This window comes from Sciurus carolinensis, chromosome 12, assembly GCF_902686445.1.
Source record: "Sciurus carolinensis chromosome 12, mSciCar1.2, whole genome shotgun sequence".
Lineage (NCBI taxonomy): Eukaryota > Metazoa > Chordata > Mammalia > Rodentia > Sciuridae > Sciurus > Sciurus carolinensis.
Window position 1 is genome coordinate 18,961,894 of NC_062224.1, and position 24,353 is coordinate 18,986,246.

The following is a 24,353-nucleotide window of genomic DNA, read 5'->3' on the forward strand; positions in this document are numbered from 1 at the left end:
TTCCTCCTTCCTTCTTTCTTCTTCTTCTCCTTCTCCTCCTTCTCCTTTTCCTTCTTTTTCTTCTCCTCCCAAAACATTGGAATGACTGTAGCAGTCGCCTTAATTTTGAATTGTCTCTTCTTGTCAGATTTCAAAAGTCAGGATTGGCCAAAGTACAAAGGAGCCGTCACTCAGGGTCCCGGCACCAGATAGGGTGGGAGGCTGGATCCTTGGAGCCCCTGCAAGGACCGCGTAGCAGAGTTATTGTTTGCCACATTGCCCCAAATGCCTTACTTAGACATTTGACATCCTCCAGCTCACTGGATTCCAAGTCTCTCACATTTTAAAACTCCAGCTTCCCCCACCGGCCCCCATTTTCCACTCCCTTCCCAGTCCACCAGCTGCGCCTTGGCTTGGGTAGCCTTCCACAGTAATCCCAGCTCAGATCAGCATGGTAATTATAAACCAGGATAGTGCTTTCATGGGGACTTTTCATGCCTGTGGTAAAATTCAAGAGGCTACTAGGAAAATCAGTACTGCTACTTAGCAATACGGTTTTAGTAAATTACAGCTGTCAGTGAAGAATAAGAAACAGCAAAGGAATCTATACTTGCAAGAAGAGATCTGAGCTGTCCCAAGAACCTTCTGCTCCTCTTCTGAGACACTGGGTAGAGCACAGACCATGGGCAAGGAATGACTGTACTTCAGCTGAGTCCATTTTGCCCCCAATCCACATCACAATACTCTAAATATGGAGGTCACAGGAGAGCCCTTCTTGATGTGAATTTTTTTCTTGTTTAATGTCTGACAGTTCTACTGCCATCAAGCAACCCTGACTAGGAACATCCAACATCGCATCCTGTGGTGGTGAAATTCTTACTGAGGCCCAATTCTCCCCAGCAATGTATGCCAGAGTCCTAACAGCACAAAAGAGTTTGTTCTCCTTGATCTCAAAAATTGTTATTTACCTTCTCCAAACAGGCCGTTGTCATCTTTCTCTCCCACTATTTAAAAGAAAGCACCTCTGTGACATGCATAGTCACTAACTTTTTGAAACTCTATTACGTCTGGATTTAGACAATTGTCACTCATTCACCAGCGAGGGGACTGTATTTCTTTACTTTCTTATTTCTTTTTCTTTTTTTCTTTGAGGCAGGTTTTCACCGAGTTGCCCAGGCTGGCCTCAAATTTTTGATCCTCCTGCCTCAGCCTCTCAAGTAGCTGAGATTACAGGCTTGTACCATGGCAGCTATCTTGGGGCTGTGTTTCTTCTCACCTCTTCCTGAAGAGGTGACCGGAGTGTCTAACCCCGAACTTGTATCTAATGGTTTTTCTTAAGAGGAGAGATTACAGACAGCTCTCCAACTAAGCTCAAATTCTTTTCCATGAAGGTACTCTTGGACAAAATGGCAGGTGCCCCTGAAGAGGAGAAACTGAGGCTTGGACAGATGATTTTTTAAGATTTACTGGCACAACATCTAACCTTAATTCTGTCCTCTGATTTAGTCCAGGGTAAAATCAGTACTTGTAGAGTTTCACTCAGAGTAATTTGACTAAAAAATCAAAAGTGCCTCTCCTGTCTTGCCTGACGGGTTCCTCTGTCTTGGCCTCAGCCTCTTCCCTGGGTGCAGCTACAGCTGGTGCCTGGTAACTTCTGTGGCTTGTGTCTGAGCTCCCTGTATAGCAGGAACCAGGGCCCACTGCTTCACTCCAAAAAGCCAGGGCCTACAATGCAGCCTGACAGGGCGTGGGGAGGAGGCCTATGATCGCCCACCGCCCGCAGGGACAATCACAATGCGTACGCTCTTCTTGACCACAGGAACCAAAGGAGAGCTTTATTCCACAAGTCTCAGACTTATATTGAGAACATCAGCCTATCAGAGAATAGACTACCAGGAAAGTCAGCCTATCAAGGAACAGTCTCCAGGCAGATACCAGGATTGCCTCACGTACAACAGCCAACCAGAATTACTTCCTAAAACTTGTTTACGAGTGCAGCTATGTCTGGCAAGCTGCCAGGCGCCATCTTAGAGATCAGGCCAGGGTGTGGCTCTGGGGCCCTCAGAGCCCGCCCCTGACATCTCCCCCTTATTCTTTAAATAAAGAAAAGATGACTTGGGACCATGCCTGTCTTAGGTTGTCCATGGCAAATTACATCCTTACCCGTCATTGGAATTCTGACCTCCAGGCGTCAGAACCCTGTCTTAGGTTGGTATGCATTTCCACGGATCTTACCTGTCTTTGACTACTGGTCCAGCATGCTTAGCCATACTTGGGGTGATGTGCCTGTCTCAATGGCTGTCAAAGTCTGTACTATAGCCCGTTGATGACATCGAGCATCTTGGCAAGCTCTGATTTGGCTGCGTATAACATAGGCTATCCCTAAGCAGATAATAATCAGAACAGCTACTGTTCCAGCCCACTGTTTTGTCAATCCCAGGACTTTAGATAACAAAGAGAACATCTCGGATACCGATGCAACTTGAACCCTGGTGGCATTGACTCTGAGTATTTCAGCTCGTAGCTGACTGGTTAAATTATCAAACGTAGATGACCAATTGCCAGTAAGGTAGACAGAGAGATTTTTAGATAACATAGCCGCAGAGCTAAGGTTAATATAAGCAATAGGGGTGAAACACACTGCTCTTAAAGGATAAACACATCCCAGTCCCAAAAGTTCTTGCAAGATATCCACTTGTTCTTGTAGTAAGTCCACTCTTTGATTTACAAGGAGTATGCCTGCTGTTAGATGTTGGTTTAGGGTCTCTTTAGTCTGTAAGGCTGCAGCTGTATTTTCGGCCAAGTGATTGTTGTTGCTGTCTGTGTGGTTGTGTCAATGCTGCTGCTGAGAGGCTGCAATGGCAGTGATCACAGCTGCTATGATGCCAAAATCTCTTCTGTTTCTTGATAATAGCACTGGCAGTTCTGTATCTGTAACAGAGACTGGGACTGGTAGGAAGGTAGGAATACGCATTAAGACTGCCCGTGAGAACCTGGAAGCATTCCAACATTGAGAGAGATAACACGAATCTGAAGTACAATTGAGATAAGCGGTTGTTTATGTTTCGTTAGTTCAGAAACATAAAAGGGGGAAACACACAAACTGGGGTAGGTGGAAAGGTACATAATTGAACTGTTCCTCCTAATAGACTGAAAAGAGGTTGTAAGTTAGTTCAAGGGGGGAAAGGCTACAAGCATCATGGTCATCAGGAGTATGTTCAGCATTTTTATGTTGGTCTGAGTTACTTGTTGGTAGCATTGGCACTGGTCGAGTTAGTCGCTCAGGAACCCAGATAGGCGATGTTTTGTCCTGTGGAAACACACAAACCGAGCCGTGGCTCCAGTAAAGCACCGGGTCCGGGCCGTTCCATTGTCCTGTAAGAACATCCTTCCATTTTACCGTCACTCTATCATGTTGTTTATGATTGCCATGTCTCTCAGCGGCAGAGTGACCCTCATTATCCAGAGTTAAAAAATTTAAATTAAAGAGGCAAAGAGAAAGTTTATCTTTAGGGGAACCGAAGGTCTCCCCTATTCCCCCTTTTTGTTTATAAAGAGTCCTTGTGGGTTATAAGGTATACCTGTGGTTAGAGTTATTTCAAATTTAGTGAGAAATTGGTTCTTACCAAATTTAGTTTTTAAAGAAAAATTTAGACTCTATAACATAGTACAATACTCTAACAGTTGCTTAACCATAATTGTATAAACCCCTATTTTTAAGACTAATTGTTCCAAAGAATAAAACTTAATAGACACAAAGTTAAGAGTAAATTAGTGTTTCTAAGAAATCCTTGTTATTTTACCATGTCATTTTACCATATAGATTAAACTTTGGTTTATATTAGAACATTAGTATTTCACCTTAGGAAAAACCTTAAATAGCTTTAAATGTTTCACATACATACAACCAACTTAGTTACATGCAAACTTGTTGAAACTTGCCCTTTACTTACATAGACTTTCTTAGCACTTACTTAGACCCTCATTTATTTCATCACACAAGCACTTTCTTACCCAGAAACATTTTCTTTTCCCTTTTATTAAATATATTTCCATACCCAGAACCTTTTATTTTCTCTTTCCTATTTGTTGACCCCTTTTTGTTCACATTCTGAAACAACTCTTATGAAATTTCTGAATTTAGATAAATTACTCTATTTTAACAAGATTAAATATTTTGTTATTTATAGTACTCTAATTGAAACACAGTTGAAACTTTTAGAACCCTTTGTGTATAGAATTGTACCTGTTAGGACATAACTCTTAGTAACCTTGTTTTTAGTTTGGTGATGACACAAAACAATTTTCTGTACAAACACATTTGAGTAATCCCATGCATGTCAATTCTAATTCACTTATTTTCTTAAAAAAAAAAAACCAAGATATTAGACAAGTGTCCTGAACAGTATTTGCCAGCTTTTTCTTGTTGAAGGAAAGTCCTAGAAAAATTGAAGTTAAACATTTTATAAACATCAACATTATACTAGTTTGACCACCTAGAGACTTGCAAGTTATTTTCAAGACATTTTACTTCTATTAGTTACCCAAGTTAAATCGAACCTTTTTAAATCATGTGAATTAAAAATATTTGGATCCATTTTTAAATTTTAATTTTAGGAGCGCTCAGTTTTGATACAGACAAAACATGACATCAGACAGCACAACATACACATAACACAAAATCAAAGGCCTTGAAACTTTATAGGTGAATCTCCATTGCAATGTAACAGATGTTCAAGAACTCTAGTTGAATAAAAAAAAATAGAACTGATCAAAAAAGTCACGAGCTCAAAAAATATGTAGAATTCAAAAAAAAAAGCAAGAGTCCTGGAAAAATGATATGGCCATTAATTACTTTAGTAAAGCACCATAAAATTTACTTTTGCTGGAGTTCAGGTAAGACTTTTTGCTCTTTTTTTCTTTTTTCTTTTTTTTTTTTTTTTCCTTGGGTTTGAGACCAGTCTCCTACTGAGCCTTCTGGCTTTCTCTATTTACATTTCAATGTAAGCCTCCACTGAGATTTGGATCTGAAAGGGGAGAAAATGTTTCAGCAGAAACTTGATGCCTAGGGCATTTTAACCCTTAATCCTGGTTAGTAATCAATTCAGGTTTGGTCGAAGAAAATTGTGAAACAATTATCTCCCAATATTTGTGGGGACTGGGGCTACTATATTATACTCCTTACCAGGACATGCCACTGATGGTTGGACTGGTTCTTTTACTATGTGGCAAGTTTCTGGAAGGAGATGCAACGGGAGGAGCCGGCGGTTCTTTAGGTTGCAGCTCTTTGGGGAGAAACTTGGAGCCCTCTTTGGGAGGTCCTGGAGAGAAGCAGGCCTTAAGGGCGGATAACGTAGGGCAGACTCCTAATGGGGGACCCTCCCCTAAACTGATTTCCCTCTTCCTAACAAGTTGTTCCTCACACCCAGTTTCATTTTCCTTGTCTGTCTCTGATCTTATTGACGCCCTTTCTGATGCTTTAGACCTTTCCTCTTTTATTTCCTCCAAAACCTCTTCCCCTTGTTTTATGGCCTCTCTGCATTTGGTTCGGGCTGTTTTAGTTTCAAGAGGAGTTCCATTGGCCCAGAGCAAATCCTTTAAGGGACCTTCCATGCACATTCGTGACATTTCAGTGCCCATATTTCTCTATTAAACTAACAATGCAAAGCACTTTAACTAGCAAAACAAAAGCGAAAGCACTTACAAACACTCAATCTCCGTTGCTTATCCCGCGAACTTTAACTCCGTCACTTTCCCCGCGAACTTTAACTCATCGCTTTTTCCGTAAGGGTTGTTGCATACGAACTTTTGATATTTCAGACCCTATCTTGTACAATGTAAGCTGCGTTCCGCGTGCTTATCTAGTCCTTGAACCGCCTTTTGCTTAGTTCACTGTTTTTGAACCGCCTTCTGCTTAGTCCACTGTTTTACTTTCCTTTTTGGACCGCCTTCCGCTTAGTCCACTGTTTTACTTTCCTTTTTGGACCGCCTTCCGCTTAGTCCACTGTTTTACTTTCCTTTTTGGACCGCTTTCCGCTTAGTCCGGATAGTCGCGTACCGCGAACGTTAAGGCTGCCTTTCACTTGTTTATTTTTGACCTTTTTATAACCAGTTTAACTTGTTAAAATTTTAGAATATCTTACCTTGTTTTCTTACTTATCCTTGTAAAGTTTTTATTCCTGGGTTTCGGCACCACTTATGATCACCCACCGCCCGCGGGGACAATCACAACGCGTACGCTCTTCTTGACCACAGGAACCAAAGGAGAGCTTTATTCCACAAGTCTCAGACTTATATTGAGAACATCAGCCTATCAGAGAGTAGATTACCAGGAAAGTCAGCCTATCAAGGAACAGTCTCCAGGCAGAAACCAGGATCGCCTCACGTACAACAGCCAACCAGAGTTACTTCCTAAAACTTGTTTACGAGTGCAGCTATGTCTGGCAAGCTGCCAGGCGCCATCTTAGAGATCAGGCCAGGGTGTGGCTCTGGGACCCTCAGAGCCCGCCCCTGACAGAGGCCCTTCGTGAGCTATTGGTTAAATGACTAAATAAAAGGAGAAACATTTTCCAGGTCCTGTTGGTGGCTGTTCCCTCCTCATTGTGTTTCCACCCTTTACCCAGGTTGTCTCTGAAGTACTGAGAGGAAGCATAGACCAAATATCCAAAGAGGAGAACAAATCACCTTAAAGGTGAATTTAGTAACAGGGTGAGGCCTTCTCAGTTTCCTGCACCCTCCCACCAGAAACCTCTCTGCAGCACGTGCTGGGGTGCTCAGGAAAAGGAAAGCTTCTTTTTCTGCTTTCTAAGCTCAGGAAGATTGATTACAGTGCCTCACCCCCACGCGACAGCTGCTCTCTGGAGCCTCAATTCCAGCCTTTTTCATCTCTCCCCTTCAGGAAGAAAAATCAGCAATTACATTGTTTTTTTTAAAAAACAAGACGAAAGCTTCCTGAAATTCTTTTTTTTTTTTTTTCTTCCCCAAGTCTCTGGAGTCCTTCCCTTTACCAGGAATACTTCCTGTAAATCCACATAAAATAGCTTTGTTTATAGAAGACATTGCCCATGAAGTAGAATTTTCCATAAGTGGCTTGGAGGCAGATCTCAGAGTAGTAAATCCAGTTATTTTAAATTCAAAACCTACTGTTTTCTAAATTTCCTGAGTTAGGCCTGGGGACCCAGGAGTACCGCATCTGTCCACAGAGATCTCTGATGGCTCACAGGATGCTCTGCTGAGGCTGCAGGGTTCACATGGAGATGAACTTGGATCTACAGATGTAAATTAAGTAAGTTTCCAAAAGGAATAGCGAGGGGGGCTGAATAGATAACACCTGAGATCTGACCAGGAAGGAGGTCCTGAGTAGTCATGGAACAGAATATCTTGGCCTATTAGTCTTAAACTTAATAATTCTGAAATCCCTTTGAGAAAGAAGAGCAGCCTGAGTGACAGACATGTCCATCTGCAGAGAATAAGAAGAGTTCTGTCTCCCTTATCCCCGGAATTCCCGTCAGAACTCATTTGCACATGCAAAGGTATTTCGTGTTCGATCTTGCTTTTACCTAATACAGACAGATCCCAATAGACCACTGTTGTCATTCCAAAATCGATTTGTCTCTCTTTCTCTATTTTGTTTTTCTTGTACCTACTCGCCAAAAATATTTGGTGCAGCTAAGTTTATTTGTAACTCAGATGTATGGAATTCGGAAAACATCTTCCCATAGGCATGTGTGGTGCCTAGATAGGGTTCTGTTGATAACCACATGTTGGCCACCAGAAGGTGCTTAGCCCTGAACTTGCAATGACTGGAGCCATGGACCTGTTCTCCAGCACCTTCAAGTCTGGTGTTTGACAGTGTGAGCCGCACACAGCAGCGAAGGCTGTTCAAGATACCCTGGAGTCACAGGTGGCTAGCGTGTTGCAGGATTTCAGTGAATGGACCTGGAAACCTGACCATCATACCCTGTCTGTCCCCCAGAGCTTCTCCCACCCCAACCTCACGCCCTCTAAGTCCAAAGGGCTGGCTTTGGCCAAGCCTAAGAGATGATTAGGTTAGAGCTGCTTTCTACTTTGCCTATGTGTTTCAACCATTCCAAGCAGGTGAGTCTCTTTACAGCTGCTGATGGTCCCCAGGAATTGGTTATGTCATCCACCTAAGGAGGAATGCCTGTGCTCTCCCCACTGGGTGGCTATCCCTTCAACTGTGTCTGTGCAGGAGAATAAACCCTTTCCTGCTCCGCCTGGGCACTAATGGCCTCTCCACAAACCAGGAGCCTTTCAGTGACTGCTTTCTTTGTCAAGAGCTCCAGTGAAGTTATTCCAACTGAGAGTCTCCCTCTTTTTGTGGGAAGTCATTGCCAGGATCTCCTGCCACCTAGGGATTCTTAAAGGAAAACATTATTTCTCCTTCATGAAGCAGTTCTTCAGCATCTCTGGGCAGCATTGTGGGGAGATGGGGCAGTGGTGGCATGTCCCAGAGACCTTTGTCATTTGCCAAGGCCCTGGATAGACTGTTCTGCACCTCAGGGGCCTGGAAACCCATTTGTCTTCTCAAAGTTTGTAAATTGGATGCTTACAGTATTTTAGAATTTCAGAGGAATTCTTGCCAAGTGACCGGAGACTAATAACACAGTATCAAGAAATTTAACTGGTTCTCACCACAAAAACTGACCTCTGAAAAGATCAGAGTGAAAAGTGAACTCTCCTGTGCTGCCTGCTACACCACAGTCAAAAGGAACCAGGAAAATGGGGGTCAGTGGGCCCAAAAGAGCCAGGCGAATTCAACAGATGAATGAGACAGCAGAGCCAATTCCAGAACACAAGAGGAGAGCAGAGCAAATATCCCGCAACTCTTGGGAGTTCACCATGATTTGGTCAGCACATTAAATTGCCAGGGTTTTGAAGACCGTCTGAGAATTTATCTTTTTTCAAGAATTCTTGTGAGATGAAAAGAAGCTATTGGAAGTGATTTAGGAAGGCTTTCTCAAACAGGGTTCCAAAGGATGCTTGGTTCCAACATTCACATTACAAGTCAAATTAGAATTTAGGCCATTGGCGTATGAGCCATTATTCAGCTTTCTGAATATTTGAAGTTGATGGGAATGTTACTTCTGAAGCTGTTTGTTTAACTTTCATCGTGACATTATATTTCTGTCTTCGCCCCTGCATTTGTTTCCAAGTGCAATTAAGATTCTCACCAGAATGCAGATGCTTTGCTGGCTGCCAGTTGGTTAAAAAGTAATTGTATGTTAGCCAGGTGACTGGGCAGACACCTGTAATCCCAGCAGCTTGGGAAGCTGAGGCAGGAGGATCATGAGTTCAAAGCCAGCCTCAGCAATTTAGCTAGGTCCTGTCTCAAAATAAAAAATAAAAAGGGCTGGGGGTGTAGTTCAGTGGTAGAGTGCTCAATCCCCAGTACTGGGGGGGAAAAAAAGAGAAAACAAACAAACAAATTTTTTAAAACGCAAAACAATTTTTTTTTAAATTTTGTTGTAGATATAACCCAGATGACACAACAAAAAGGACAAGAGAAGTTTGGCACAGATACATGGATTTCTGAACACAATATTATTATCCTGATGTTTACTTAGAACTTTCCCTCTAATATCCATGCTACCGATCCAAACCAGAAATTGTTTTTAACCATATATTGGATGTTATAAACTTTATCAGTGAAGCAGAATCTCACAGTTTAAGTGTAGTCTGCAGCTGCAAGAATCTGAACAACTCATGTAACATCCGGGCTCCAAGCTACATAGAAGTCTGCCACTTGTTTTCAAGTCTTTGCTGTTTCTGGTACAACTGCCCAATATGTTGGTGGATTTGCCAGATTGAAGGTGAAATTTTGCACACACACACACACACACACACACACACACACAACACATACACACACACACACATATTTCAGTTGCTGATGGGACTTTATTTATTTATATGCTGAGAATCAAGCTCAGTGCCTCACACATGCTAGGCAAGCGCTCTATCCCTGAGCCTCGACCCCAGCCCCAGGTGAAGTGTTGAATGTGCGATTGTCCCTAGTGTGGGATGGTGGCCAGTACATTCCTCTTTCTAACAGATGAGCAGGAGGAGGATGTTCTTTTAAAGGCTTCTCCCTCCCACCATGCATGAGGATGGAGAAAAAGGGAAACCAGTATGAACTGGTCCTGGGAGAGTAGCCTGTTTTTCAGGGCTGTGGTCCCTTATCCACTTCTATACGTGGAAGCTCAGGGCATGCGTCCAGTCTCTGCTCAGACCCTGGTAGCAGCTGGCAGAAGTGCCAATAGCTTCCTTTTCTTATTGCTTTCCTGTGTGTCTGTCACCATTGGGTACCTGGTGCTTGGCAGGTTTGTGCCCTTCATCTTGTGCTGACTCCCTATGTCTCTGATCCATTTGACACCTGATTCAGTGGAATAGCTGGACCAGGTCGGCTGGCCATCTTGCTAACCAGCCCTACAGATTCCTGTGATGGGCTCGGGAAGCTGTGTGGAGCCTCTGTCCCAGCGTGACTCTGCTCTGTGGGAGGGAAAAGTGGCCAGTAAGTGCTTTTTGTGTCTCCTTCTGTCTCCAGTGCATCATGGGGTAGCCCTGGAGGTACTTGAGAATTTAGTCACTTCTTGCACCATCTATGCCAGTGTGGCCATACAGACCAAAGCGCCAGTCCAGGAAGAGAGCAAACCTTCTAAATCAGAAAGACATTTACTGCGGTAAATGGCTTCCCTCTGTCAGTTCCCATAAGAGAAGAGTCTGAGAAATGTGCTCTTAGCAGTTAGAGGGAAAGGAGCTTTAGTGAGGCCAACGGTCCAGGCCTCATTGGTTGGTGGCTTTATGGTTCTGTTCCTCCTTTTGCTAGTGGACTGAGGGTGAACCTATATAAGGGTCTCCAACTGTACTTCTTATACTCTTATTTTTTAAAAAATCTGACAAGAGGTTTGGAGGAATTTAGGACTGAAACCTAAAATTAGATTTGGGATGATAATTTGTATACCTTCCTGTTCTTGCTTAGGAAGGTTATTATCTTCAACAGAATGAAAGAGAGGATTTCCCTTTTGGTTATTCTGCAAAAGGCCTTTTCTTAGAGTTCGAAGAAGCTCTTCTCTTAACAAACAGTATGTCCATAAAAGAGCCATGACAGGAGTCAGATTAACCTGGTTTCAAATTCTAGCTCTTCCATATCTAGCTGTGAGACATGGGACAAATTACTTAGCTTCTCTGTGGCTCAGTTTCCTTATCTCTGAGGTGCAGATCTTGGTGAACCTGAATTGTTGAAAGAACCTGAGTAGAAAGTATTCCTGAATGACTAGCACGAACCCCAGCTGATGGCAGGCACTTAATAAGGGTTGGGTACCTTCTGAGGGGAAGTGGGAAGCTCAGGGCATGTGTCCAGTCTCTGCTCAGACCCTGGTAGCAGCTGGCAAAAGTGCCAATAGCTTCCTTTTCTTATTCCTTTCCTGTGTGTCTGTCACCATTGGGTACCTGGTGCTTGGCAGGTTTGTGCCCTTCATCTTGTGCTGACTCCCTGTGTTTGTTACTTTGGCCAAGTTACTTGACTTCTCAGTGTCTCTGTGTCTTCACCTATAATTTGGGAATAATGATGGTCAGGATGTTGGGTAAGTGAGTTCATGCAGCCAAAGTCCAGACAACACACAATTCCATAGCAAGGGCCTTATCAGCAATACTGTTTGTATTTTCTTTACCCTTTTAATTCTTCTGGGAAGTGTGTACTAAAGACACCTCAGGCAGAGGCCTTTGGGGAGAAAAGAGATGTTTGCTTGCCCATAAGACTCACTGTCTCATATGTATTTACTCAGCACGAGCCTGCATGGAGTGCCAACCACACCAGATGCTGCCGGTCACTAGGCACTGGGTGGTCATCTGACACTGGGCTGTCATCTGACACTGGGCTGTGGCTCCACGGCCTATAACAGGGAAGGCAGGAATAGAACAAGATGAGCCAAACCCTGAGGAGGGCTGGCTCTTGCTGGAATGGTGGTTTAGGTCCAGGAAAAGTGAGATTCAATAGTGTTTTACCTGCTTCACAAATGAACACTCGGAATGAGAGGGTGGAGGAATAACTCACCCCACACCTCAGAGAATGACCTGAGGGCACCCTGCAGAGGATTCCCCAGGCAGATTCCTGGCTCTGACTGCGCTGCTAGCTCCATGGAGGCAGAGGGAGGGCCCTTTGCCCTGTGCCCCCGGGACACATACACAGGGCCAGAAATTTGCCTTGACCCCACATGAAGGTAACTTCTCACAGCAGGCCACAGGGCTGAGCACGCACTGCCATAAAATACCACCCAGGAAGGATCTGCTGATGGATGGATTATCTCTAGTCAAACACACACATGCACATCTTCAATGGTTTTTCTAGTTAGAAATGTCAACAAATAAAATGGGTCATATGCTCAATTTTTATATTTAGTATCTTTTTTTTTTTGATGCTGGGGGTCAAACCCAGGGCCTTGTTTATGCTAAGCCCATACTTTCTCTCTGAGTGACACCTCAGCCCTCAGCTCCATTTCTAAACTCACAGACTGTTCAGTGTGAATAACACACGGGGCGGGGGGAAGAGCCCTCATGAGCGTCTTCAGTCCCAGACATTTAAACTGTCAGGCTTGTGTCTCTTCTTTATCATCCCACAGCTCCTGAGGTTCTGGCCCAGAAACCCTACAGCAAAGCCGTTGACTGCTGGTCCATCGGAGTGATTGCCTATATCTTGTAAGTATCAAGTGCTTCCCTGGCTTCTCCTCCCCACCTTTTAATATTATTATTATTATTATTATTATTGTAAAATATACATATCCCAAGATTTACCATTGCAGGCTGTTGAAGGGGGACGGTTCCTTGGCATCTGGTGGACTCTCAATGCCACTATCCATTTTCAAAACCTTTTGCCATCCCAAACTTAAAATCTGTGCCTATAAAACAGTAACTTCCTCTACTCTGCTTCCCTTTAGCCCCTGACCACTGCCCTTCTACCTTCTATCTCTATGAATTTGACTCTCTGGGGACCTCAGATAGGTGGGATCATTTGGTCCTTGTCCTTCTGTGGCTGACTTATTTCACTTATCCTCATATTCTTGAGGTTTATCCACGTTGTAGCATTTTAGAATTCCCTGCTTTTTTGAGGCTATTATTTGTCCATATCCATCTACCACACTGGTTTACCTGTTTATCCATAAATGGACATTTGAGTTGCTTCTGTCTTTTTTTTTATTATTTTTTTATTTGTGCTTCTACCTTTTGACCCTTGTGAATAATACTGCTGTGATCACTGCTGTACAAATATCTGTTCAAATCCCTGCTTTCAATTCTTGGGGGATATAAATCTAGAAATGGCACTGCTGGGTCCTATGATAATTCTGTCTAGCTCTCGAGGAAACCACTAGTAATTTCTATAGCAACATACGCAGGAAATGCGTATCTCCATATTTTATCTTATCTCCATATGCAGGAAATGGAGTCCTAGATCATAGACTTGTTGCAATTATTTCAGGATTAGGTATTTTTTTTTCTTATTATTGTATTTTGTTTTTCATAAGTATTTCATAAAACTATTTTTAATTGCAATTTCTTTTTACAATTTGTACTTTCAAATGCTTATTATGTGACATACTTGTAGGATGGGTTTAGGCCAACTAGTTCTTATAAGTGCAAGGAAATTAATCCCTCTTCTCCTCATCCCCAAAGAAGATGCAAACAGAGCCCCCTGCACACAAAGAAGGACTATAGGTGATTGGGATTGGAGAAAGTTCTGACAGCATGTGCCATCCTATTCTCCTCCTGGATTGCTAGAAACAACCCCCTCTCCTTCCCACTACCACTCCATTGGCCTTGCCTCATTATTTGGGAAGCAGATGGTCTTTCTACAGCAGTTGGGTAGCTTTGTGGTTTAGTGTGGACTTAGGTGACAGCTCCTGTAGATTCCTGCCATTTTTGCAGGGGAGTTTTATCCATTATAATACACTTGGCCTCTAGGGCTCCCATTTATGGAAATAGATAAAAGGCAGCTTCCCTTGAGCTCTAAAATTAAGATATTGCATTTCTACAGCATTTTCAAAGCATGCTGGCTTCTTCTGCAGGGGTTTCTTCCCTTTGTGGGGAAGTGGGTTACAGACCCTCTTGAGAATCTGATAAGTCATGAACCCTGACTCCAAATCAATCTCACAGGCACGCAATTTGGCATGTCATTTTGGAGGAGGGGTCCTGGTCATGGGTTCTGTGTTATTCACCTTGGCTTCCTAAATTTTCAACCAAAATTCTGATCAGAGGTCCTGTCTCTCCCAATTTTCCTGTGCGTGACTTATGGAAATAGATGGTAGATTGGTCCCCTTCCCACCAAGGACCAAAGCTGATACTGGTAGTCCAGAGAAATCTTCCCTGAAACTGGGAAAAATAGCTCCTTTGCTGATCTTCTGGTTGTTTGTTTGTATCTGGTTGAACCTTGAACCACCATTCTGGTCAGTGTGAATGTCTCTAGACTCACCTTGCATGCATGCGCACATACACACACACACACACACACACACACACACATTTCCCTGAAGTCTTGGCACTGGGTGGGGGATTTATTACAGCTATTGGAGGTGCATGTTGACTGATGTTTCTTAGAATTACTGGAATTAGCAACTTAAAACTAAGTCATGAAGCTGCTATAACAAAGTACCATAGAGTAGTGGTTTAAACAACAATTCATTTCTCACAATTCCAGGGACTGGGAAGTCCAAGGAGCCAGCCAGGTTAGTTCCTGGTGAGCACCTTCCTCTGGGCTTGCAGACAGCTGTCTTCTTGGTGTGTTCTCATGTGGCAGATAGAGCAAGCTCACTGGTTCCTTTTCTAAACCAGTTACTGGAAAAGTGAATGGGATCCTAACGATTGGCCAAGTGAAGCAGGTGAAGTGGGTAGGAGGGAAAAGCCCAGAGTGAAACCACAGTCCACAGGGAAAAGGTGGAAAGATGCCCCTTTGGTTAGAGGTGTCCTTTGACTAGTGCATGCTCACGTGGAGTCTAGAACTTTGAGGTGGAGGTATGGCACATGTACTTGGGTATGACTTCAACAGTGGCACCTCCATTTATAATTGCAGGAGGGCTGTATTTGTCAGAGTTTGCGTTAGTCATCTTTGTGTTGCTGTGACCAAAAAAACCTGACAGAAACAACTTAGGAGGGGAAGTTTATTTCGGCTCACAGTTTCAGAGATTTAGTCCATGGTGAGCCGACCGTCTTGCTCCGGGCTTCACATGGCGGAACGGCATGGTAGAGGGAAGCTGCTTGGGATAGGACAGCTGGGAAGCAGAGAGAGGGTGAGGAATGGGCCACAAAGATGATGAACCCTTCCAGGGCACAGGCCCAGTGACCCACCTCCTCTAACCACGCCCCACCTGCCTACAATTACCAGTCCATTCAAACTAGGGGGTCCATTAAGTTATAGCTCTCATCATCTAATCATTTTATCAGATTCACTTATTCTGAATATTCTTGAATTAATTACAGAAACTTTTGGGAGCCATCTCACATCCAAACCATAACAGGGCTCGATATAGTAGTAAGCAAAGACCGTATTTCTTTATCTCTATTTTAAGTATTAACTTGGTAAGTTTATACTTGATGATTTCTGTGCGCCACCAACTTTGTCCCAGAAAATACCCTTAGGTTAGTTTCATGACTGTCAGATTCCAACATGACAAGCTGATTTTCTTGACACCTTCCAAAGCTCTGAGGGCCCCAAGCTAAGAGTGAATGAACTTTGGGCATCTCACTTATATCCCAGAAGATGCTCAGACTCCTTTGAGTGACAGGCCAAATCCTGGGTTTACTTTGCTATATAACATGACTGTGCATGGAGATCCACCAATCTCAAATTTAGCATTATCAGTAGATAACCCGCTTGTAAGTCCAGCATGTCTGGCTATATACATTATCAGTACTCTGATGAGAGGCATCTTTGCCATCTTAGCATCTTTAGGATCTTGCACAGAGCTTGAAGTAGAGAAGGTACTCAAGAAATGCTGGTGGTTTGTACTGAGAATGATAAATTCGAGGCTGGTGATCTGACATGCACTGCAAGCCACAAGAATTCATGAAGTACAGCAATCAGGGTGGATAGGTGTTCTGGAGCGGGGGCACCCCTCAGAGTCTGTCTAGAAGGTTGGATAAGACTAATACAAGCTGAGAGGCGAGATGGTGCATCTGAGCAGGAGAGGGGTATAGGCAGGCCCCAGGCAGTGCCCCATGGCAGGCGTACTATGGCACTTGGAGGGACTTTCTGGGGCAGTTCTGTGGCTGGGGTTGGTGTCGATGGCACAGAGTTGGCATCAGGTTGAACCAGCATTAAAAGGTAGAATTTGTGGGTCTCAGTCTCAGGTTCTTGCTACTTCTCCTCCATGCACCATGCTTGGTCTCACATTCCTATCCATTGACTGAGGGCTGTGAGCAAGACTGCTGAGCAGGCCAAGACCAACAGGAAGCACCCAGGGGATTACATCAAGCTCCTCATTCTTCCTAGGAACTGGAATGGCAAAGGGGTTAGCCTCTGCAGATTTTTGGAGTGCAGCATTATTTTCATTTGATAAGCCTGTCACACTGAGATATCAGACTGCAGCAAAAGTGGCTGGGACAGGCCATAGCATGGAATTTTTTTTACCTCTCTGTACTCCATGTAAACATTACTCACCTTACCAGAGCAGATGCTTGCTAAATTGGTCTCCACATTCATTTTTCTGTTTTCCATTAATTGGAAAGGAGAAATAGTTTTTCCTATCAAGGATGTGCATTTGTAAAACCCCTTGATGGGTCCTAATCCTGCCAGGGATCTTCCTTTGGGATTAGGATTTGCAAAAATAAATCTTTTCCCACATAGCTGCAGCTTCTAGGAGAAATAAGAGGACACAGTGTGTCGATGTCCAGTGCAAAGGACCTGGCTTAGCCAAGACAGCACGAGTTCCAGGGAAATAATTTTCTGGGCTCAAAACACGAATCAGCAGCTCACAGGCCAGATTTGATTTTGTGATAACAAGTAGTCTGCCTTTCTTCTCACAACTTCAAGGACATTCTTTAATGATCATTTCCCTAAATTATGCTCAGGACTGCACCATCCTGCAGAGATGCACAGTGACTTTTTGCTGATATAAAAACTCAGAAAGATCTTAAGAAGGTTCCCACTCTCAAACTAAGTCTGACATGAAGGCAGGCTGAGCAGGTTTAAGCGAACTTGGCCATCACCTCTGACCTCTCTGTCTAGAAGAAACTCTAGGCAGAACCGTTATGGCAATTCTCTAACTTTTTCACTCGCCTCTTAGATTGTTCACTCTTTGAAACTAGGTCAAGTAAATGTGATTTGCCCATGTAGACAGCTTCATTAGCTTTATCAGAGCGGAGCTGGAAATGCCTAATCTGCTTGCTAGGGCCATTTTCTGAGACAAAGGATGATTCTCGCCAAGGCAGTCCCCTTCCCTTGGAGCAGTTGACAGCTGGCTCTTTATGGAATACACATGTCCTGGGAGGAAATATGAAAGCAAGCCTCCATAGAAGAGAATGCATTGTAACCACCGGGCCCCAGCCCAAGCCTGGAGTATCACACTGGCTGTTTCTCCCATCAGTACAAGGAATGTTCATAAGAAAGATCCACCGGCCTTGCCAGCAGGTGGCAATCATCTCGTTCTGTGAGTGAGCTTTGCAAGGTAAGACAGGTGCCTCATTCAGGCCACCCTGGGCCTACCGTCTGGACTTTGGCTTTAGAAATTTAGAAACTAAATTAGATCTGTTTATTCATCTTGCTCAGATACTCCCTGTGAGTGGGTTCACACCAACCAGAAACAAAAGATGTTTTTTGTTTTTCTTTTTTAAACTGGAGTGCTCATTACTAAATCACCATGAGGATTTTATCCAGCAAGGTAATTTGATGTGCATGTCAACAGACAAGCATGTCCACTCCCTCCAGGGAATACTCCAGGAGAAACCAAGGAAAACCACAAGTTTTCTTCCAAGACAAGTAGTCACAGTGGTGGACTTGGTCGCCTCAGGTGCATTCAGAAAACCTAGATTAGTCTCCACCTTCCCTTCTCAGCCAAAGGTAATTTCTCCCCAGCAGCAGAGCTTTCCTCTTGGCCTGGTTAGAGTGGCTGAAGCTGACTAGCTTCCCCTGCCCCTCCTTTATCCTGCTGTAAAGACCAACCACTCTGCCCATCCTCTGTCCAACATCGTCCTCTTTAGTTCTGCAGGCTGGGTTTACTAATTGTGGTCATTTGTTGTATTCCAGTTTGACTGCTTTGCAAGAATTTTTCAGAAAGGTCCCCAGCTCCCCTCTGTCCTCTATACAGAGTGGACCCTAAGGATGCACACCTTCTGTGGATTGTGAGCCCCTAAAGCCTTAGACTCAGATGCAAGTCCTCCTTTCATATTCAAGTCATATTTCAGCTTTCTTTTTGGGTCCATGTCCTTGTCTCCACTGCTTCAGGGAAGGGACTTGATGTGTTGCCCATGCCAATTGCTTTACATCCATCTCCTCAAAATACTCCAGTTTCAAAGAGTGGGTGCAAAGTAGGCACAGGAGCGAGCAAGGCGTTTGACAACAGAGAGGTTGAAGTACAGAAATTCTGCATTCCCATGATAGTGGGAACAACTCCCTGCTAGTGACTTCAGGCAGAGTGGCAGCCATCAATACCTATGGCATTGCTTTGCAAAGGCCCTGGGTTTGAAAGGGTACCATGGACAAAGAAGATGGAAAAGAGTGGTTCAAATATATCAATTTTATACCCTAGATGCCCTGGCTTTGTGCCAGATGGAAAAACATTTTACTCCTCTGTTCTGTTATTTTCAGCTCAGCATCATCTCCTGGAAACTGTCATTTATGTAACAGCTAAATGCTTCAGGATATTTAACCTGGAGAATGGAAGGCAGGGGATTGACATGCAGACACTTAACTAAAATTTATTGAGCCTAATATGTATCAGGTAATATGATGGGGATTAGAAATGGATCCATTACTGCCCCGATTTCGGAGGCAGCAGACAGTAAACACATAAATTACAATCCAGTCTTGCTGGTGTCATTGAAAGGAGAGGGGACCGTTGAGGTATCTCCCAGGGCAGTGCCAGGAACTGCCTGAGGCCTGAGGAAGACTTCACAGGACAGGTGACAGCCATGGGGATTTGGAAAGACAGGTAGGAATCTGCCAGAAGAGAGCCAGCCAGACCAAAGGAAAGTCTCTCCCCGCAAATAGTACCTGCGAGACCATCACAGAGACAGATTGACAGTTTATTCCTCGAGACCCAATTATCTGCAGATAAGATGTGCTTCCGGTGTATAAGAAAAGATGTCCCATTCATTTGGAAACATAATTTTAAAACTACCGTTTTGAAGGAGTTGTTCCAGCTTTAAACTATTGATATACAAAACACGCAGATCAGAAAAATATAAGCTCAGAATTATCGGAATTTGAAATCCTCTTAGCACCAAATTGAGCACATGGATGAATCAAAAGAGGTTTTTATTGTGTTTAAAATATTTGCTGTGGAGAGTACCAGCAACAGCAGGGAGGAGATTGTGCATAGAGGGAGAAAAGAAGGAACAAGTCCACAGAAAGAAGGGCCAGGGGCTGGGGAGATAGCTCAGCTGGTAGAGTGCTTGCCTCACAAGCACAAGGCCCTGAGTTCGGTCCCCAGTACCGCAAAAAAAAAAAAAAAAGAAGGGCCAGCCTTCCATGAGGCGGCCCTGTAGCAGGTGCTAAGCAGGGTTTGTGCTTAAGCAGAGTGGAAGTGGAAGGGATGGGGGAGAGATTCCACACCTGCACTCGGAGCACCCTGGGGAGGTAGGTGGGAGGAAGCCCATAATGCAACTCCAAATAGCATGGAGCCCTGTGACTTCTTTCTGGCTTCTCCTCTCCTCGCTGCATCCCAGTCTTGCATTCAAGCTGGTCTCCAAAGTGCCCTGTGAGACAGAAAGGAAAGCCAGACAATAGCGCAAGGCACAACAAGAGGCCATGGCCATGGGAGACAGGGCCTGAAGCATCTCCAGAACTGGATTGCAAATGCCTGCAGATGCCAGACTGCCCATCCATCAGACCTTGAAGGAAGGAAGGATGGAAGGGAGGAGAGAGGGTGGAAAAAAGAAAGAGATAAAGAAGGAAGGAAGCCCAGGAAGGAGAAAGAACCTAACTACAGAGAAGGCAAAGTCTAGATGCAGAAATCTGTCTGCGCTCCTCCCTGGTTGTGGCGTGCTCAGTTGGTGCTTGGTGTTAATTGCCTCCAGATTGGACATCTGCACCCCTTGGTGCTTTGGTCTGAAGTTCATTACCCGTGAAAGTTAATTTTCACCGCTGAAAGTTTCACTGTGTTTCCTAACTCAGCATTCCAGGCTGTGGGAAGCTCTCCTCGCCCCTCCTCTTGGTCTGCCTGTGTCCTCGGTTTCAGGGTGAACAAAAGCTGAGTGCTGGGGTCATATCTGTCTGGCTAATGCAAGAATCAAAAAGTTGACTCCGGGTGGACTGGGCTGTGCACGTCTCACTCTAGGGGAAGTGTTTTGTTCCTTTTTCTGTCCTTTTTCTCCTCCCCCAAGCCCCTCCTCTGTTCCAGTTGTGATGTACTTTAAGGAATGTGCTCCCCCCCCCCCAAAAAAAAGCCCTTTCCCTAATTTGCTTACCCACCTTCAGCTTTCAAGGCATTATCCACTCTGAGGGGATGATGGGGTCTCGTATCTGTTGAGTTTGCATCAACAGCATGGCTCCTAGATTCACCTGCCAGTGGTTTTGTGAACCATTCCTAGTTTCTCCCGTTTCTTCCAAGTTTACAATAAGAAAGCTCTGGGAATGCACATAATCAAACCAACGGTCAGCAAAATAATCAGATTGAATTTTTTGTAATGACTCAGATCTCATTGGTCAGTCTAGTCCATAAAGCCAAATGAGGTACTGAAACTTGTTTTGCTCACTAAATGAGCCATGCACACAAGTGCAACCGATCTATCAGCTTTAAAAGCTTTGCTTTATTATTTTTACAAGTTGATCATATTATCCAGAGTAAGATGAATGAAACTCAGATTCCTTAGTGAAAATGTCCCCAATAGTCAGTCAGTAGGCACTCATCGAGTTCCTACCAGTGGCCCCTACACATCAGCCACTCGTGTTCCAAGGAAGGATGCCCAGATATGGTTAATTTTGCTAGTGCTTTTCAGAGACCCAACAGACCTGGGCTGGCCATATCAAGTTTGCAATATATATAGGGCTGTTTCGTTTGGGTCATTTGGGGGCACCTTGGCTTAATTGCGTTCAAGTGTTGTCCTTAACCAGCATGCCTCTGAGGAAGTGCTCCCAGGACAACTTTGGCCACTCGTAGAGTGCTCCGAAATGTGGCACACGAGATCTAAGTTTAGGATCAGGTCTGCTCCCCTCCATCACTGCAGGCAATGCAAGGCACACAAATAATGGCTGTGGCTGCATCTGTCTCCCTCGCTTCTGTGGCAGTGCAGACGCCAAGTTCAGGATCGACAGTTGTTGGTGGGTCGTTCTGAGACTTGCCCAGCATTTCAGAATATGTTGCTTCCTGGCCATGGTTGCCATGGGACGTAGGGCTGAGTCGCTTGGGACTTGTCTACTCCTCTCTCCCCAAGTGCGGTGCTCAGCAGCTGCTCTCCCACATCAGAATGTTCTGGCTGAAGGAACCTGAAGAGGATTCTGTGGAATGGGTGGAATGGAAAAGGGAAGACAGAGATAAGGGCACGGGAACTGGCATTCAGTGATTGCTGTGGGATCCACTTCCTTGTGTTATATCTCTAGCATCTGCTGGATCAGTGGTGCACCCCTGTAATCCCAGCGACCCAGAAGGCTGAGGCAGGAGGATGTGGGTTCAAACCCAGCCTCAGCAACTTAGTGAGGCCCTAAGCAGCTCTGCTAAACCCTGTCTCTAAAAAAATATAAAAAAGGACTGGGGATGTGGCTCAGTGGTTAAGGGCCCCTGGGTTCAATCCCTGGTGCCAAAAAAAAAAAAAAAATCTCTAGCATCTGGGCTGTGGTTGTGGCTCAGTGGTAGAGAGCTCACCTGGCTTGTGTGAGGCACTGGGTTTGATTCTCAGCATGGCACATTAATAATAAAATAAAGGTCCATCAACAAAAAAAATAAAAATTAAATTTAAAAAATTTTTCTAACATCTGTGTGTTGCATCTAGCTATTTTATCCATCCATTCATCCTCCTGCTTGTCTATAACATATTATATATGTTAGTATGTAGTGTGTATGTATATACATGTAGTATATAATATGAACATACACTATGAATATATGTGTGCATGTACATATATATACATTTGATGTTCAAATATATGTGCTTATGTACTACATATTACAGTATCTCTGCAAGGTAGGCATATTGTCCCCATGAAAAAGATAAACTGAGACTCAGAGAGGATGAATCATTTCCCCAATGTCACTCAACCAGTGCTTGGAAGAGCCAGGATTTGAACCTGTGTCTCCTTTCCTTTACATCCCAGGCTGAAGAAGCCATGTGTGTTAACTTTCTGTCACTGTAACGAAATACCTGAGATAATTAACCTATGAAGAGTAAAGGTGTATTTTGGCTAACAGTTTTAGGGATTCTCAAGATTGGTGGAGCCATTGCTTTGGGCCTCTGGTGGGGAGAGTAATGATGGAGTGCTTGTAGTGAAACAGTGCTCACCTCATGTTCAGGAAACAAAAGGAAGAAGAGACTGGGGGTCCCACAGTCCCTCTCAAGGGTGCACGTCCCAGTGACCTAAATACCTCCCACTGGGCCCCCTTACCTCCCAATAGTGCCAATGTGAGGTCCAAGCCTTTGGCATACAGACCCTTGGAAAACATTCACCCAGACTCTGCGCCGTGCCACACCACAGCTCTGAAAGCAAAGCTGGAACCAGTCCTCAGAGAGCAGCACCAGTCTCTCCATAAAACGTCATTTCATTCTCCTTCAGAACCTCTCCACCCAGGGAGACGAAAACAGAGAATTCTGGGCTGCCATTCAGTTGTCAGGAGGGGCTGTTGCATGAAAATAAAATTTTTTATGTGACAGATTTTAAAAGAAGCTTCAGTGCTTCAGAGGCACATTTCACAGGTACTTAGAAGATTGGCTCACGTGTATCTTCATTTCCCAGCTGCCCCAGGGGAACGAGAATGAGACCCGTCAGAACTCCTGCCCCATCCATCCAATCCTACAAGATCCTGGGCAGGGGACGCTTTTTCATCCTTGGGTCCCCTGGCAGCTGTGCATGGGAACAGAGCATGAATCCCAGCAGTGTGACAGGCTTGTATTGGAGTTTGGTTCGATACAGGCACAGGTTCATTTTTCTCTGTCCCTGTGTCCCCCAGACAGGACCGTGATGGTTCTAGCCATTTTCCTCCAATCCAGCAGACTGGGTAGAACATCAGACATTGATTTTATAACTGCAGGCACCCCGAGCTGTGCCTCGACAGGTCACATGGCCTTGTTTTCAGCTGTTTCCAAATGTACAATAAACAAAAATCATGACCCTGGCCTCTGAGTCTGTTTTGGAAAGAGAGCATGCTTGGTGTTCCCCCGTCTTTGCGGTGACATACCTGGCTGGTTATCTAAAGGTTAATATGACTTGACTCAAGGGAGTCGCAAGTGAGAAAAAAAAAATTCTGTTCTACCCTTTAGGTAGGAGCAAATTGCCTAAACTCCCGTGCATTTATTGAGGATTTTGGAGAACTTACCTCATAGCCATGAATTAAATGAGATAGTATACATAAGTTGTATAGCTCTGTGCCTGACACACAGCAAATGCTCAAACAGATGGTGTCTATTGTTTTTAACCTCTGCGGGATCATAATTAGCTTCTTTACTATAGAAAATATTCCACTTGTCCCATTATAAAAAGCTGGACTATAGAATCTGAGGGGCAGGACTCTGTCTTATTCACTGCTATATGATTAGCATTTGGCCCACGTCAATGCTCTATAAATATCAGAAGAATGGAATAAAAGCAGCCTTTGTTTTTCTAGGCCAGAGCTCTGAGCGGTTGCCCTGCTGATGGCTGTGTCCCTTCATCTCTTTCCCAGTGCCCTAAATGAGGGGTTGGACCAGGTGATGACTTCTGAACCCCAGAATAGAACTCCCCATGACTTTGACAGCCCCCTACTGCGCAAAGTACTTTTGTGGGGAGATTCTAGGATATTAGCCCAGGGAAGCTGGACCACTGAGCCACATCCCCAACCATTTTTTAAATTTTTAAAATTTGAAACAGGGTCTCACTAAGTTGCTGATGGCCTTGCTAAATCGCTGGGTCTGGCCTCAAACTTGCAATCCTCCTGTCTCGGCCTCTCAAGTCGCTGGGATTAACAGGTGTCTTCCATCACACCTGGCTGCAAAATACCTTGTCAAAGATATGTTCAGCT

General features: G+C 44.3%; 1 protein-coding gene across 4 annotated transcripts in view; it reads left to right on the forward strand.

The window, feature by feature from the left end:
- The window catches only part of Camk1d (calcium/calmodulin dependent protein kinase ID), a 393,094-nt gene that overhangs the window by 342,440 nt on the left and 26,301 nt on the right, over positions 1-24,353 (forward strand). For all 4 annotated transcript variants that reach the window (XM_047520560.1, XM_047520558.1, XM_047520559.1 and 1 more), the window contains one exon: positions 12,621-12,696. In XM_047520560.1, coding sequence (XP_047376516.1) covers positions 12,621-12,696 — 76 coding nt within the window. The remainder of the gene's footprint in view (positions 1-12,620; positions 12,697-24,353) is intronic.